Source organism: Rutidosis leptorrhynchoides, chromosome 3, assembly GCF_046630445.1.
Source record: "Rutidosis leptorrhynchoides isolate AG116_Rl617_1_P2 chromosome 3, CSIRO_AGI_Rlap_v1, whole genome shotgun sequence".
In the NCBI taxonomy this organism is placed as follows: Eukaryota; Viridiplantae; Streptophyta; class Magnoliopsida; order Asterales; family Asteraceae; genus Rutidosis; species Rutidosis leptorrhynchoides.
Genome location: NC_092335.1, coordinates 186779746 through 186794467, shown reverse-complemented (window position 1 = coordinate 186794467; position 14722 = coordinate 186779746). Strand labels below are relative to the sequence as shown.

The window sequence follows — 14722 nt, the reverse complement described above, 5'->3', positions numbered from 1 at the left end:
TGTTGGATAACCATCATCTCATCCGATGGTTTTTTTTTTTTTTTTTTTTTTTTTTTTGGCGGCAGTGGTTTCGATTTAACCCTACGGTTTTGGATTTTGTGGCTTTTTGTCTCTCCGATTACTATCTGACCTTAGGGTTTTTGATTTTCGGTTATCGATTATGCTTTAACCCTATTGTTTTGGATTTCATACGATCAGTAGACGCTTACGTATCAACCGTCGGTTTTCATACGATTGTTGTTGGATATCTTCGGATCTCGTATCGTCTTTATCGACAACAGGTATACTTCTCAAATGATTTTATAAATTGTTAATGGTTAATGGATTTAGCTATGTTTATTGTTGTTCTTCGTTATGATATTTCCAAATGTTGTTCCAGAATCTTTTTTACATGTTGTCTGTTGTTTTAATGGGGTTTTTTTGTTGTTGTATATATCATATATGTGATCTTTGGGTTTGGGCATGAAAAAGAATTGATAATGACTCCTAAAAGTAATTTTATAATTTCGTTGATGCCTCTGTTTTTATGGTCCAAGTGTAGTGATACATCGATTTTTATAACTGTTTATACAACTGATGAAAATGCACAGAAAAAATGATTTATAAGTGTTAACTCAGTAGACTGTAATATATATTGGGTATGAAAATGATTTTTATACTGTAATATATATATTGATTGTTGTATTAATAATGCAAATGGGAATGAGAATACTAATTTGGGAGTACAAGTATTTTTTTTGTTGATATTTTATTTGTTGTTGCATTTTTGCAGCTTGCTAAATATATATGATGGTGAAATATCTCTGCCTTGGGTCACCTCTTGGCAAGGCAACATATTAGTTGCAGCCATGGTGTCCGGTTACTGATGCAAAAATTGTACTTATGATGATGTCTCGGAAATGCCAGCTACTACACGAAATTTGGCTGTCGTCTTGGGACGTGGTAGCCTCTTCGTTGCCAAATGATTGTAGCAAAAAGACATACGCTTTACCATGATTGGCAACACCGTTGTTTAGTTGGAATTTCTATTAGTGACGTCGTCTTTTGGTACTCACAACTCACAATAAGGTTTAATAAAATAGGCTGTGATGATAAATATGTGGGAGTTGGGTCGAGCAATGAGGAAAAATGAGTTTGTATCTTGGCGGGGCAATCCAAAGATTGCAGCCATGGCGATTCATATTCATTTGCTTGATTTTAAACACAGATCTGAGCCTCATTTCTTCTCTTTTTTCTTTCTCCTTATTAAATTTTTGTTGGTACTGCTATTGTTGCTAACTAATCCATGAAGTGCAGGAGGTATTAAATATAAATAAACAGTCGGAGATCACAACAATATTAGAATGTCTCTGCTTACGAAGTTGTCGGTAAACATGTTTTCACCTGCCGTGCCTACGAGCTCTTTTTCAAATGCTTCATCGTCATAACAGAATAGCGTAAACAAAGAGGTTGATATTCTTTGCTTATTAATTTCTGGTATTTGAATTTTTTTTAACCTGTTGTACATCAACTGGTACAATACATATTTTCTTTTAACATGTTCCAGATTTTATGTTTCTATTGCATCGGCATGTATTCATCTATTTTACATTTTCAGATATTCTTTTGTTTCTGTATTGCTTTATGTTTGTGTGGAGTTGGTTTTTCTCTGTGTTTTGGCTTTACTGTTACTGTTCAGTTGTTGTTAGTGGTCATAAGTATGTATTATAATGCCTCCTAATTTCACCATCTTTCATGAGGGTATACTGATGACAATAGTGGTGTTAAGTTATTCGGAGAAAGTAATCGAAATCAACGTGTTGATCTTCTACTTTGGATCCATCTGCCTTTTGTGATGATAGTGATTTGTTCACTGTGCATTCTAATCATATAGGTATGTTTTAATACGGATTTTGTTCTTACATGAATTATACCTTTCTTCGAAGCAAACGATTACGATCTGTTAAAAAAGTCACCAACATTGCGGCTTTCCTGGTGAAGAACCCCACATTTAACTTGATCTTTGGGTGTGATACGGCTCATGATATTTGGAAGTGTCTTGCTCTGATTTAAGAAGGAAATGATTACAGAATCCGTCATCTTACTCGAGAATTTGAAGCTTTTTGTATGGTTAAAGGTGAAAATGTTGATCAAAATTATGGAAGATTTAACCGTAGCGTTATCCCCTTAAAGGCTCTCGGAAAAAAGAAAACCTTCATGCCCATTCTTTAGAGGACGTTATCGGGCATCTTAAAGTCCCCGAGATCAATATGTTGGAGAAAGTTCCAAAAGCTTCGATAAAGAATCAAACATCAAAGATGGAGGTGAAGTGTCATACTCCAACAGTAAGTCAAATTTACATACCATATACTACGACTGAGTAGCATTTGGGTTGGCTAATTTCGCATTATGTTTTGATATCGTTTAGGTAGATTACAATCTCTTTTGAATGTATGCTTGCTTAGTAATAGTCATCATATGCCACTTGATTATATGACCGGTTAGGTTATGTTCTAATTTCTTTTAGACTGTTTCTAAGCAGATTTGTACTTTTTGGCTCAAAAAGTGCATCTGCCTGTGACATGGCAGTGTCAAATTTTGACCCCCAATAACCCTAAATGTCAAACGCCAGTGTCAAATTCAGTAGGGTCCACCAGTTTTTTTTTTTTTTTTTCAAATGATTTAAAATGGTAAATAAATACAACAAAATAAAATAAATTACATTAAAATGGTAAATAAATACAACAAAATAAAATAAATAACATTAATAAAAAAATACATAATTAATTTTTGATAAGAATTTAAAAGTACATAGATTGACGATTACATAGATTTAAAAAAAAAAAAAAAAAAAAAAAACTAATTCGCATTGCGAAAAATCAGTGGAAGGTTCCAAATATGCTCGACTAAATCCTCGGTGAGTTGGTTGTGCATATCTCGATCCCTTATTTCTCTTGCGATGATATCTCGATCCCGTCCTTTGTTTCGTATACGTTCCATACCATTTTCCATTTCTTTGGTAGTGAATCTTTCTTCCCATTTAGAAAGTGCAAAGCCGTTATCTTCAAGTATCATGTTATGTAATATGAGACAACATTCCATCACTCTTCGCATCCTGTTAACGCTCATACTTCGTGAAGCTATGCGTATAATATGAAAACGACCTTGAAGAACCCCAAACGCCCTCTCTATATCCTTTCGGGCACTAGCTTGAAATCTTGTAAACTTAATCGTTGGTTCTTCAGTAGGACAAGAATATCCTTTAACTAAAGTTGCCCAATCGGGATATATACCATCCGCAAGGTAATATCCTTTGCTATATTCATGCCCATTTACCTCAAATGGTGCGGATGAAAATGTTCCGTTATTAAGTTTATCAAATATAGGTGATTGGTTCAAAACGTTGATATCATTGTTGGAACCCGCCATCTCAAAAAAAGCATGCCAAATCCTTAAGTCATAAGAAGCAACATCTTCAAGCATAAGGGTCGGTTTCTTGTGATCACCCCTAGTGTATTGTCCTTTTAAAGCAACCGGACAATTCCTCCACTCCCAGTGCATACAATCTATACTCCCGAGCATACCCCTAAACCCATGTCTCTCCTCGTGAGCACTATATAATCTAGCAACATCGTGTGCATTCGGAGATTGCATGTATTCCTTTTTGTACAATGTAATAATACACATACAAAAGTAATCTAGACATAGTATTGATGTTTGCTCACTCATTTGCAAATATTCATCCCACATATCGGGAGCGGTGCCATACGCCAATTGACCGATAGCCGACGTACATTTTTGTAAAGTAGTAAATGTAGGCCTATCGATAGCATCAACTCGTTGAGAAAAGTAAGTAAAATATTCTGGCATATTATCACTTTGGAAAGTAGTAATACCTTGCACTATCCGGAGAAATAAATGTATTCGCATGCGAAAACGGCGTTTAAATTTTCTTTGTGGATATTTTGGCGTCTCACAAAAATAATTATCCCACAAACGTTGTGCAGCAACCTCCCGTTCCCTAGGAATGTAACCTCTAACTCTCGGAATAGATGGTGCCGATTCGACTTCGGAATCATCATCTTCTATTTCTTGAATTAATTGAACAATCCGCAAATCTTCGGAGTCAGAATTAGACCCCCGTAACCTCGAACCCATTTATAAACTAATAAACTTCTGTAAAAAAAAATAAAAAGTAGAAAGAAATAGAGTAAGTAAGAATGAATTGTGTGAAAAATGATATGATTGTTGGGGTTTAAATAGGAGTAAAATAGAGTAAAATTGAGTTTTTTAAAAACAAAAAACAAAAAACGGGTATATATCCGTTGGGTAACGGATATATTACCCCACCCAATCATTTGCTGCCACCACACTATTTGAAGCCCGTTTTTTCAGTCAAAATGCCGACTGACGCCCCCAGCGTCAAAGACTGACGCCCCGTTAATGGCGTCAGGGGCGTCAGTTTATGCCAACTCGTCTGACGCTGGCCCATCTAACGCCGCGTTAGATTCAGTCTTACATTCTGTCCCCATCAGCTGCTTTCTGTCCCCATCAGCTGCTTACTGTCCACTAAATAATACTCTGTAATTATGGATAACTATACAACATAGTATACACTATGTTAATCACTTAAATCTGCACATAAAAGTATGTTGAATATGATATGTTTTTAATATGTTAATCATCAATCATTCTACCTGATAAACACGTGCCTAATAATTTTTGTGTAATTTCCTTGGTATTGAAGATACGTAGCTACATGTATATTCTTGCTATTAGTTTTTTTTAATAGCATAGTAAACAACTGATGTTAATTTCTTTATATTGCTTTCTGTGTTATGCCTTATGTGTGGTATTTGAGATATGATCTCTGTTGTGTTGTATAGCTATTTTGTTTATTATGTAGTTTGTTTTACAGAATATGCTTGGAGATTCATTGTTGATATTGAAGATTATTTTGTAATTTGCATTTCATCATGGTGGACAGTGTACACTATATATGAATGCACTCATTAGAACTATTATAAGTGAAATTGAATAAACATTTACTTCAGACACAGAATTGCAACCATTCAAAACTTATCACCAAAATACTCAGCATACTAATGATAGTTATTTCGATCTTCCTTATAGGGAGACACAATCCATGCCAACATGAACTACAAAGAAAAAGACCACTTTGAAAGAATTCTGCAAAACTCAGCATGGAAGACGATTCCAAAGACTTGAAGAAAATCGTAGCCATTTTGTTAATGTAAATATCTAAAACTATGTAAAAAAAAGTACGAAATCAAACTTCAAGTATTACGAATAAGAACCAACATCTACTCAAATGCAACTGCCGCAACGCGCGGTCCGTCATTTTTCTAGTTTATATTAAAGTTGAAAAGATACAAGGGAGTTTGATGCATATATGGATGGATCGCATGGGCCTGGCTCAATTAATGTGGCTGATGGTTTTGACTATGTGGACTTTGTTTCTAAGAAGCATTGTATATTATTGGGCCAAGGGAGTGTAATGGACATATTGTGCAATCTGGAGTTGGTCAAGCGTGTTGGTGTTGGAACAAAAGTAGTCAGGAGTTATTTAGAAGTCTAAGTTTAAAATAACTAATAAATAAGAACTAATAAATAAATAATAGATAACCACTAGCTTATTAGTTGGAACTTGGAAGTCAACTCCGTCCACGTGATAGTCGCATATATAATATTTATCTACTGAGTATTAGTTACGGAGTATTATCTAGTTTATTATCTAGTTATATATAGGAGCATATATTTTAGTTTTGATTCAGTTATTGATTATTATTTTGATTGAGAAAACAAGCCGTAGGCTTTTTTGTGTGTGTGTGTGTGTGTTGGTTTCTTTTTGCAAATATATTTTTGGTGCGTAATATCCAATCATATTTTGCTATTTGTATTGGTGAGTAATATCCAATACTATCTATCCATTCAAGTTTTAATTCGTTTAGCCACGATCCGTTCTTACACTATTTGGTATCAGATTTCAGGCATGGCTAAACAAGCCGAGTTCGAGAGATTGAATCGCAAGATTCAAGAGTTGGAAGACATGCAACATCTCTTGCGTCATATAGAGATGAAGCTTGCAAATCCTCAATTTTTAGGAGAGGTTCAACCGGGTGACTTTGTTGATTCGGTTGATCAAGTTTTCGACAGGGAGCATGTTCCTGAATCTTGTGTGATTGAAGAAACCGTCCCGATTTATGATACTGACGGTGAGGAAGAGGAAGAGGAAGAAGAGGCAACTAATGTTCCTTTTCATGTGATAGAAAAAATTAATGGCGATGCATATAATGAACTTCCGGGCCATTACAACGTTTTTGCTACTTTCAATGTCACGGATTTATCATCCTATATTGATGATGGTCATGATGACGAAGACTCGAGGTCGAGTCTTTTTGAAGAAGGGGAGAATGATGCAGATATGGATGGATCGCATGGGCCTGGCTCAATTAATGTGGCTGATGGTTTGGACTATGTGGACTTTGTTTCTAAGAAGCATTGTATATTATTGGGCCAAGGGAGTGTAATGGACATATTGTGCAATCTGGAGTTGGTCAAGCGTGTAGGTGTTGGAACAAAAGTAGTCAGGAGTTATTTAGAAGTCTAAGTTTAAAATAACTAATAAATAAGAACTAATAAATAAATAATAGATAACCACTAGCTTATTAGTTGGAAGTCAACTCCGTCCACATGATAGTCGCATATATAATATTTATCTACCGAGTATTAGTTACGGAGTATTATCTAGTTTATTATCTAGTTATATATAGGAGCATATGTTTTAGTTTTGATTCAGTTATTGATTATTATTTTGATTGAGAAAACAAGTCGTAGGCTTTTTTTTTGTGTGTGTTGGTTTCTTTTTGCAAATATATTTTTGGTGCGTAATATCCAATCATATTTTGCTATTTGTATTGGTGAGTAATATCCAATACTATCTATCCATTCAAGTTTTAATTCGTTTAGCCACGATCCGTTCTTACACCAAATAGTGTAAGAACGGATCGTGGCTAAACGAATTAAAACTTGAATGGATAGATAGTATTAGATATTACTCACCAATACAAATAGCAAAATATGACTGGATATTACGCACCAAAAATATATTTGCAAAAAGAAACCAACACACACACACACACACACACACACAAAAAAGCCTACGGCTTGTTTTCTCAATCAAAATAATAATCAATAACTGAATCAAAACTAAAACATATGCTCCTATATATAACTAGATAATAAACTAGATAATACTCCGTAACTAATACTCAGTAGATAAATATTATATATGCGACTATCACGTGGACGGAGTTGACTTCCAACTAATAAGCTAGCGGTTATCTATTATTTATTTATTAGTTCTTATTTATTAGTTATTTTAAACTTAGACTTCTAAATAACTCCTGACTACTTTTGTTCCAACACCTACACGCTTGACCAACTCCAGATTGCACAATATGTCCATTACACTCCCTTGGCCCAATAATATACAATGCTTCTTAGAAACAAAGTCCACATAGTCCAAACCATCAGCCACGTTAATTGAGCCAGGCCCATGCGATCCATCCATATCTGCATCAGAGTTAGCATGCATAGAGATCATGCAGGCTATGGGTGCTATACATGAAAACAAATGGATTTCCAAAGACATTACAACTCGAAAACTAGCAAATCCATAACTATCCATTAGCCATGATCATCGAAGGCTAGGGGATTCAAGAGCCATTGATTCCATTTGAGATTAGCTTTTTTGCAAAGCGCGAATATCCAGAGAAAACTTAACGTTTGGATTTCTCATGCGACAAGAGGCACATTCCATTCTTTGTTCTCGAAAACCTTTTCATTTCTTTTCTTCCAGATGGTGTAACCCGTTACCGATTTGATAGCTTGCCACACCTTTGAAATTATGGGCTTCGAGTTAACATCGTTGCCATTGAACATATCATCTACGGACATGTACGAGGTGTTGTTCATGTTACACCATTTGAGGATTCTTGACCAAAGATCCTTGACTTTTGGGCAACCAAGAATCATATGTTGAACCGATTCTGTCTCCGTTTTGCAGATAGGGCATAAAATTGAGTCGAGATCTATACCGCGTCTATCTAATTCCATACGGACCGGAAGTTTACCCCGCTTTAATCTCCAAATAAAAATACCCAACTTTTGAGGAAGGCAATTGTTGCGCATGGTTACCTGGAGAGTGGAGTTCTGTTCGAGCAACACCAAGTTTAATTGCGACGAGCAAGCCTTCACCGAGTAAATTCCACTGGTATTCAGATTCCACGACCAAGAGTCTTTTAGATTGCTTGTTCCATTGAGACAGTTTAGATCAGAGAGTAAACGATCAAGTTCGGCCATTGTTCGCCCCGTTGGTTCCCTTAACCATTGACCCTTTAACAATTTTAAGTCACCATTAGCCCACAAACGGGACACCACTGTTGCAACTTTATTGGTTTCCAATCTAAAAAGTCTCTGAAATTTCTCGTGTAGTACCTCATTACCAATCCATTGATCCTTCCAAAATAGAGTGTCTTGCCCATCCCCTACGGTTTTAACAAATGAAGATGGAAAATTGATGTTCCATTTCCGAAGAAGTTTGTCTAAGCTGATTATACCTATCCATATCGTCTTGTTTTCTGCAATGCCGCCGCCGCCCATATATGCTTCGTATAACCTTGACCCATAAGGAGTTATCGTCCGAGTAAAAACGTCACCACCACTTTTCCAATAATGCCATATTTTTTGCTTTAAGTGAACCCACATTAAACCCGCCCTTTTCGTATGGTAAGAGTATGGTGTCCCATTTGACCCATGGTAATTTATTAGTCACCCGTCCCTCCCCAAAAAAATTTACGACACATACCTTCCAACAAGTTGATGACACCCGCCGGAGCACGGAATAGGGAGAAAGCATACAACGAGAGAATACTAAGAACAGACTTAATGAGGGTGAGACGACCACCAAATGACATCGAATTTGATTTCCAATCCGATAATCTTGCCCGAAATTTTTCAACGTATGGTTCCCATTCGTTGAGTTTATTCATTCTTTTTCCAATTGGGAGGCCGAGACAAGTCATGGGAAGAGAACCAGCAATGCAACCAATTAAGGATGCGAATTCGTTAATGGAATCATTATTCACACCAATCCCGAAAAGAGAACTTTTTGCGAAATTGATCTTGAGACCCGAAATCTTTTCAAAACATTGGATGGTTTTCAACAGATTGAGGAGGTTTCGCTTGTTCCATTCGCCAAATAAAATGGTGTCATCAGCATATTGGAGGTGAGAGATCACCACCTCATCTTTCCCAACTTTGACCCCTTTATATAGGTTTTTCTCGATTGCGGTTTTCAACAGGAGGCTTAGACCCTCGGTTGCTAAGACAAAAAGGTAGGGGGATAGCGGGTCCCCTTGGCGAACTCCCCGATTTAAGGTGAACTCCTTGGTAGGAGAGCCATTAACAAGAATAGAAACCGAGGCCGAGCTTAAACAAGTGTCCATCCAAGCAATCCACCTATCTCCGAAACCCATTATCTTTAAAACATTAAGCAGGTATTTTCGGTTTAATTTATCGAAAGCTTTTTCAAAATCCGCCTTTAGAACCAACCTTTTGCATTTTCGAGCATTCAAATCATCAACCACTTCGTTCGCTACTAGAATGCTATCAAGGATGATTCTTCCCTTGGAGAAAGCACTTTGTTCACTCCCTACAATTGTCGGCATTACCTTTTTTAAACGATTTGCAAGAACTTTGGCGATCACTTTATAAAAGCTACTGATTAAGCTTATTGGACGATAGTCGCCCAAACCCATTGGACATTCTTTCTTCGGAATAAGGGTGAGGAAGGAAGCATTGCAACATTTTGATATCCGTTTCTTCTCCCAGAACCAGTCAATCGCGGATTTGAGATCATCTTTTATAAGCCCCCAGAATTTTTTTAGAACTTTAGGTTAAATCCATCGGGCCCCAGAGCTTTGGAGTCGCCACAGTCGTTTATTGCATCCCAAATCTCTTCTTCGAAAAAAGCCCACTCGAGCCTTGAAGATTCTGTTGGACTTATTGTCTTAAAGCCCAGATCACGAAGCCCATTTAGACATGGTCTGCTACTATTTTCGAAATCATAAAGGGTTCTGTAGAAATTAAATATTTCCTCCTTTACCTTAACAGGATCATCCTGCCATGTACCATTTATGAATAGACCTCTAATCTTGGATTTATTCATGTTTCTGCAAATTGAGGAGTGGAAAAAGCGGGTATTATCGTCACCTTCCGCAACCCACTTCAGCTTGTGTTTTTGTTTTAACATTCGGGCTTTTACCCTATCTTTATCCATCCAGTTTTTCCTCGCTGCCATCCAAGAAACGCACTCGTCATTGTTCAGGATCCTCTCTTCTGCTAGCTTCTCCCATTTCATAGCCTCCTTATGTGCTACCTCGATGTCAACATCAATGGATCCATATCTATGCTTGCTCCATTTTCTCAACGCCTCCTTTACATTTTTCAATTTATCCCGAAATAGGCAATCACGATTAGTGCTTTTGACAGGAACCAGCCACGCTTCAGATACAACTTTTTATACCTCTTTATCTTCGAACCAGATGTCAAAAGCTTTGAAAGGCTTCGGTCCGTAATCTTCATTTACGTCCCTGAGGATTATGGGACAATGATCCGAAGTGTTGCGGTCTAAAGCAACCGCTGAGATATCGCACCACATGTTGAGAAACTTCTCCGAAACTAGGAACCTATCGAGTTTACTTAGCTTTGCAGCATCATCACTTATTTTAGTAAACCTCTTTCCAATAAGTGGTATTTCAATGAGTTCCATTTTTTCAATGAATTCATTGAAAATTTTAGCCCTGCGACTGTTAAAAACACAGTTTTGTCTTTCCGCATCCTCACGTACTTCGTTGAAATCACCACATATCACCCATGCCGCATCTCGATATTCCATTAGATTTTCAAGACTATCCCAAAATAACTTTTTATCCGGATCTTTATGCGGTCCGTATACGTTAACGATTACCGTTTCCGTTTCTTTGCCTATCCAATGGCCTTTAATAGCAAGAAAGTAATCTTTGACGATAGCATCATTCATCACGAATACACTTGGATCCCAAATGATAAAAAGACCCCCGGATTTGCTGACTTTTGGTTTTTGGACGTATTGAAAGTTAGCATCGCCCCATACAAACTCGATGAAGCTATCTGTTACCACATCACATTTCGATTCCTGGATTACCACTACTCCAGGTTGCTCGAAGATACGCATTTTCATGAAGACATTGTACTTATTACTCGACATATCATCACCACCGAAACTTCTAATATTCCATGAGAGAATCTTCATGAGAAAAATCAAACTCATACGATTTGGATGTGTGGGGGAAGATTATTGGGATGATGTATCCCAACGTACCCCTAACTTTTCACCAAATTCTTTCAACCCAACGCTTTCTTCGGATATTTGTTTTGACGATTTTCTACGTCTCCTGTGCTTGGACCTTTCGGTGATTTGGACCCAACAGAAAGATCATAGATTTTGTCTTTTGCCCTATCTGCCTGTTTAATGTTTTGGGTCCCATCATTTACTCCTGGAGAACTGCCGCGCCGTTTTTCCTTATGTCCAACATTAGTGTCTTTTTTGTTCCTTGTGCAATCATCATTACTGCTTTTAAAGTTGTCTCGAGTTTCCATACCACTATACATATTTATTTATATAAATTAATTACTTTAACAGTTTAACGGTATATTTGGACTAGCTGGTAACGTGTAATTTGTAGCTAATAGTGATGAACATGTATCGTTGAAAGTTTTTTGAAGCTTTAAACTTTAAAAAAAAAAACTCATATCTAATAGTTTCGTTTGGTTAAAAGCTTAAAGCTTTAAGACAGAGGAAAAAAATTAAAAGCTAACAGAAGTAGTGTTTGAAAAAAAACTTCCAATTTTCTTTTATCATTTTACATTATTTATTTTAACAGTTTCAGCTACTCTTGCAAACACCTAAATACTAAAAAGCTACCAGCTACCAGCCAAGCTATCAACTAACAACTAATAGCTAAAAGCTACCAGCTATCAATTACAAGCTATCATATACCAGCTAATTATGTTAAACATGTTAGGGTGTAAACCAAAGTCCCACATCGGTCATGGGACAAAACAAATGTATATATATAAGTCTAAGAGGAAGTCCCTATATCACCAATTGGTTTTAGAAAAGGATGGACTCTTGGACTTATATTGCAGGACATTGTGTTTGGGCTATGCGATCCTTACAACTGGTATCAGAGCTAGGCTAAAGCCCCGATGTGGTGGACGGCACAGTAAGGCGCTGTAGTGACCCGAACTTTTCCATGTTTATATATATTAAATGAAATTGTTATTTACATGATTAAGTGTTTCCAACATGTTAAACAATCAAACTTGTTAAGACTTAATTAATTGAAATAGGTTTCATATAGACAATTGACCACCCAAGTTGACCGGTGATTCACGAACGTTAAAACTTATAAAAACTATATGATGTCATATATATGGATATATATATATATATATATATATATATATATATATATATATATATATATATATATATATATATATATATATATATATAAATTAAAATGGTATTATGATAAGTAAACATATCATTAAATATATTAACAATGAACTACATATGTAAAAACAAGACTACTAACTTAAGGATTTCGAAACGAGGCATATATGTAACGATTATCGTTGTAACGACATTTAAATGTATATATATCATATTAAGATATATTATTACATAATAATATCATGATAATGTAATAATTTAACATCTCTTTAGATATAATAAACAATGGGTTAACAACATTTAACAAGATCGTTAACCTAAAGGTTTCAAAACAACACTTACATGTAACGACTAACGATGACTTAACGACTCAGTTAAAATGTATATACATGTGGTGTTTTAATATGTATTCATACACTTTTGAAAGACTTCAAGACACTTATCAAAGTACTTCTACTTAACAAAAATGTTTACAATTACATTCTCATTCATTTTCATCAACAATTCTACTCGTATGCACCCGTATTCGTACTCGTACAATACCCAGCTTCTAAATGTATTTTGTGATGACCCGGGAATTTCCGACCAAATTTAAACATAATCTTATATGATTCGACTCGATAAGCAAAGTCTATTAAACCGAGTCTCATTATGTTTGAACTATTTCATGATAACATTTGACCTTTAACTATTTCCGACGATTCACGAACCTTTAATTGTAACTAAGAATGTAAATATAAATAATTATATATAAAACTAATTATATTAGTATTAATGAACTATTAAGTAATTTTGTTATTATAAAAGATAACATTTAATAACTAAAGATTTTCATTTTGAATATATATAGTATATTGTATATAAATGATTCAAACATATTTTACCAACGTTATCAAAATATTAAATGTACAATGTTATACTTTGTAGTTAATTGTTTAATATACATAATTAATCATCTACTCAACATTTAAAACATGATTTTATATATATGGTAGTATACATATATACATAAATATAACTATATATATATGATTTTATACATAATTATTATATTATGTATATGTAGAAATTTATAATATATCTATGATGAAATAATGTACTATTTTAATAGATATATATAATACTTACATATATAAAACATTTATATTTTTCATAATTACATACATAAGTATAATATAATTAGTATGTAAATAAATATTATAATATATTTATATTAAAATGCATAAATATATAATATTCAGTATATGTTACAATACATATTACATAATTATTAAATATTACATAATAATAGATGATATTAATAAATTAAATTTAAATACAAATATAGTTGTTGTAGTAATGTTATTTGTATCGTCAAATATCAATATTTGTATTCATAATATCACTTTATATCATATAAAGATGAAATTGGATGTATAAATTAGATTATTATTACTAATATTATTATTATCGATAAAATATTAATATTATCATAATTAGTATGGTATTATTATTATTATTATTATTATTATTATTATTATTATTATTATTATTATTATTATCATTTTTACAATTATTATTATCATTAATATTATATTTATCATTATTATTAATTTTATTAATATTATTAGATATTAATAGTATTGTTATTATATATTATTATTATTATTATTAATTAAAAAAAACAGTAGGGATCTATATTATACGCTTGACCTCTGTATCCTTTATCTCTATTATTATTATTTTTTTTGTTTCTTTCCTGCTCCAAACTCGTGAACCTGTGTTGACATTTTCTCCATTTTTTATCAACCGATCTCTATTATTACAAAATGATTATGTATAATTGCAAATCAAATAAAAAGGAAATCCAATGGGATTAAAGAGCACAGCGATATTTTTTTTTCTTCTTCTCTGCACGCTCCAATTTTTTTTTCTCTTAATTCAATTTCGAATAAAGTTTCAAAATCTAAAAATGCAGAAAGGTTAGAAATCTTTCTTTGAATCTATCTGCAAAATCTCAACTCTCAAATCTTTATATCGATCTTGAATTTTGAAGTCAAAGTTTAGTTTAAAAAAAGTCAACAATTGTTCTTGAGACAAATTCGCGTTCGTGTATATGTTTCTGATCAAATTGACGATTCCAGTAGTTTTTATACATGTTTAGAAAACTATTTCGTGTTA

General features: G+C 34.2%; 1 protein-coding gene across 1 annotated transcript; it reads right to left on the bottom strand.

The window, feature by feature from the left end:
* Nucleotides 1–2838: 2838 nt before the first annotated feature.
* LOC139900690 (uncharacterized) lies at nucleotides 2839–4137 on the bottom strand. Its single transcript, XM_071883450.1, has one exon. The coding sequence runs from the start codon at nucleotides 4135–4137 to the stop codon at nucleotides 2839–2841; it is 1299 nt and encodes a 432-aa protein (XP_071739551.1).
* Nucleotides 4138–14722: the final 10585 nt, after the last annotated feature.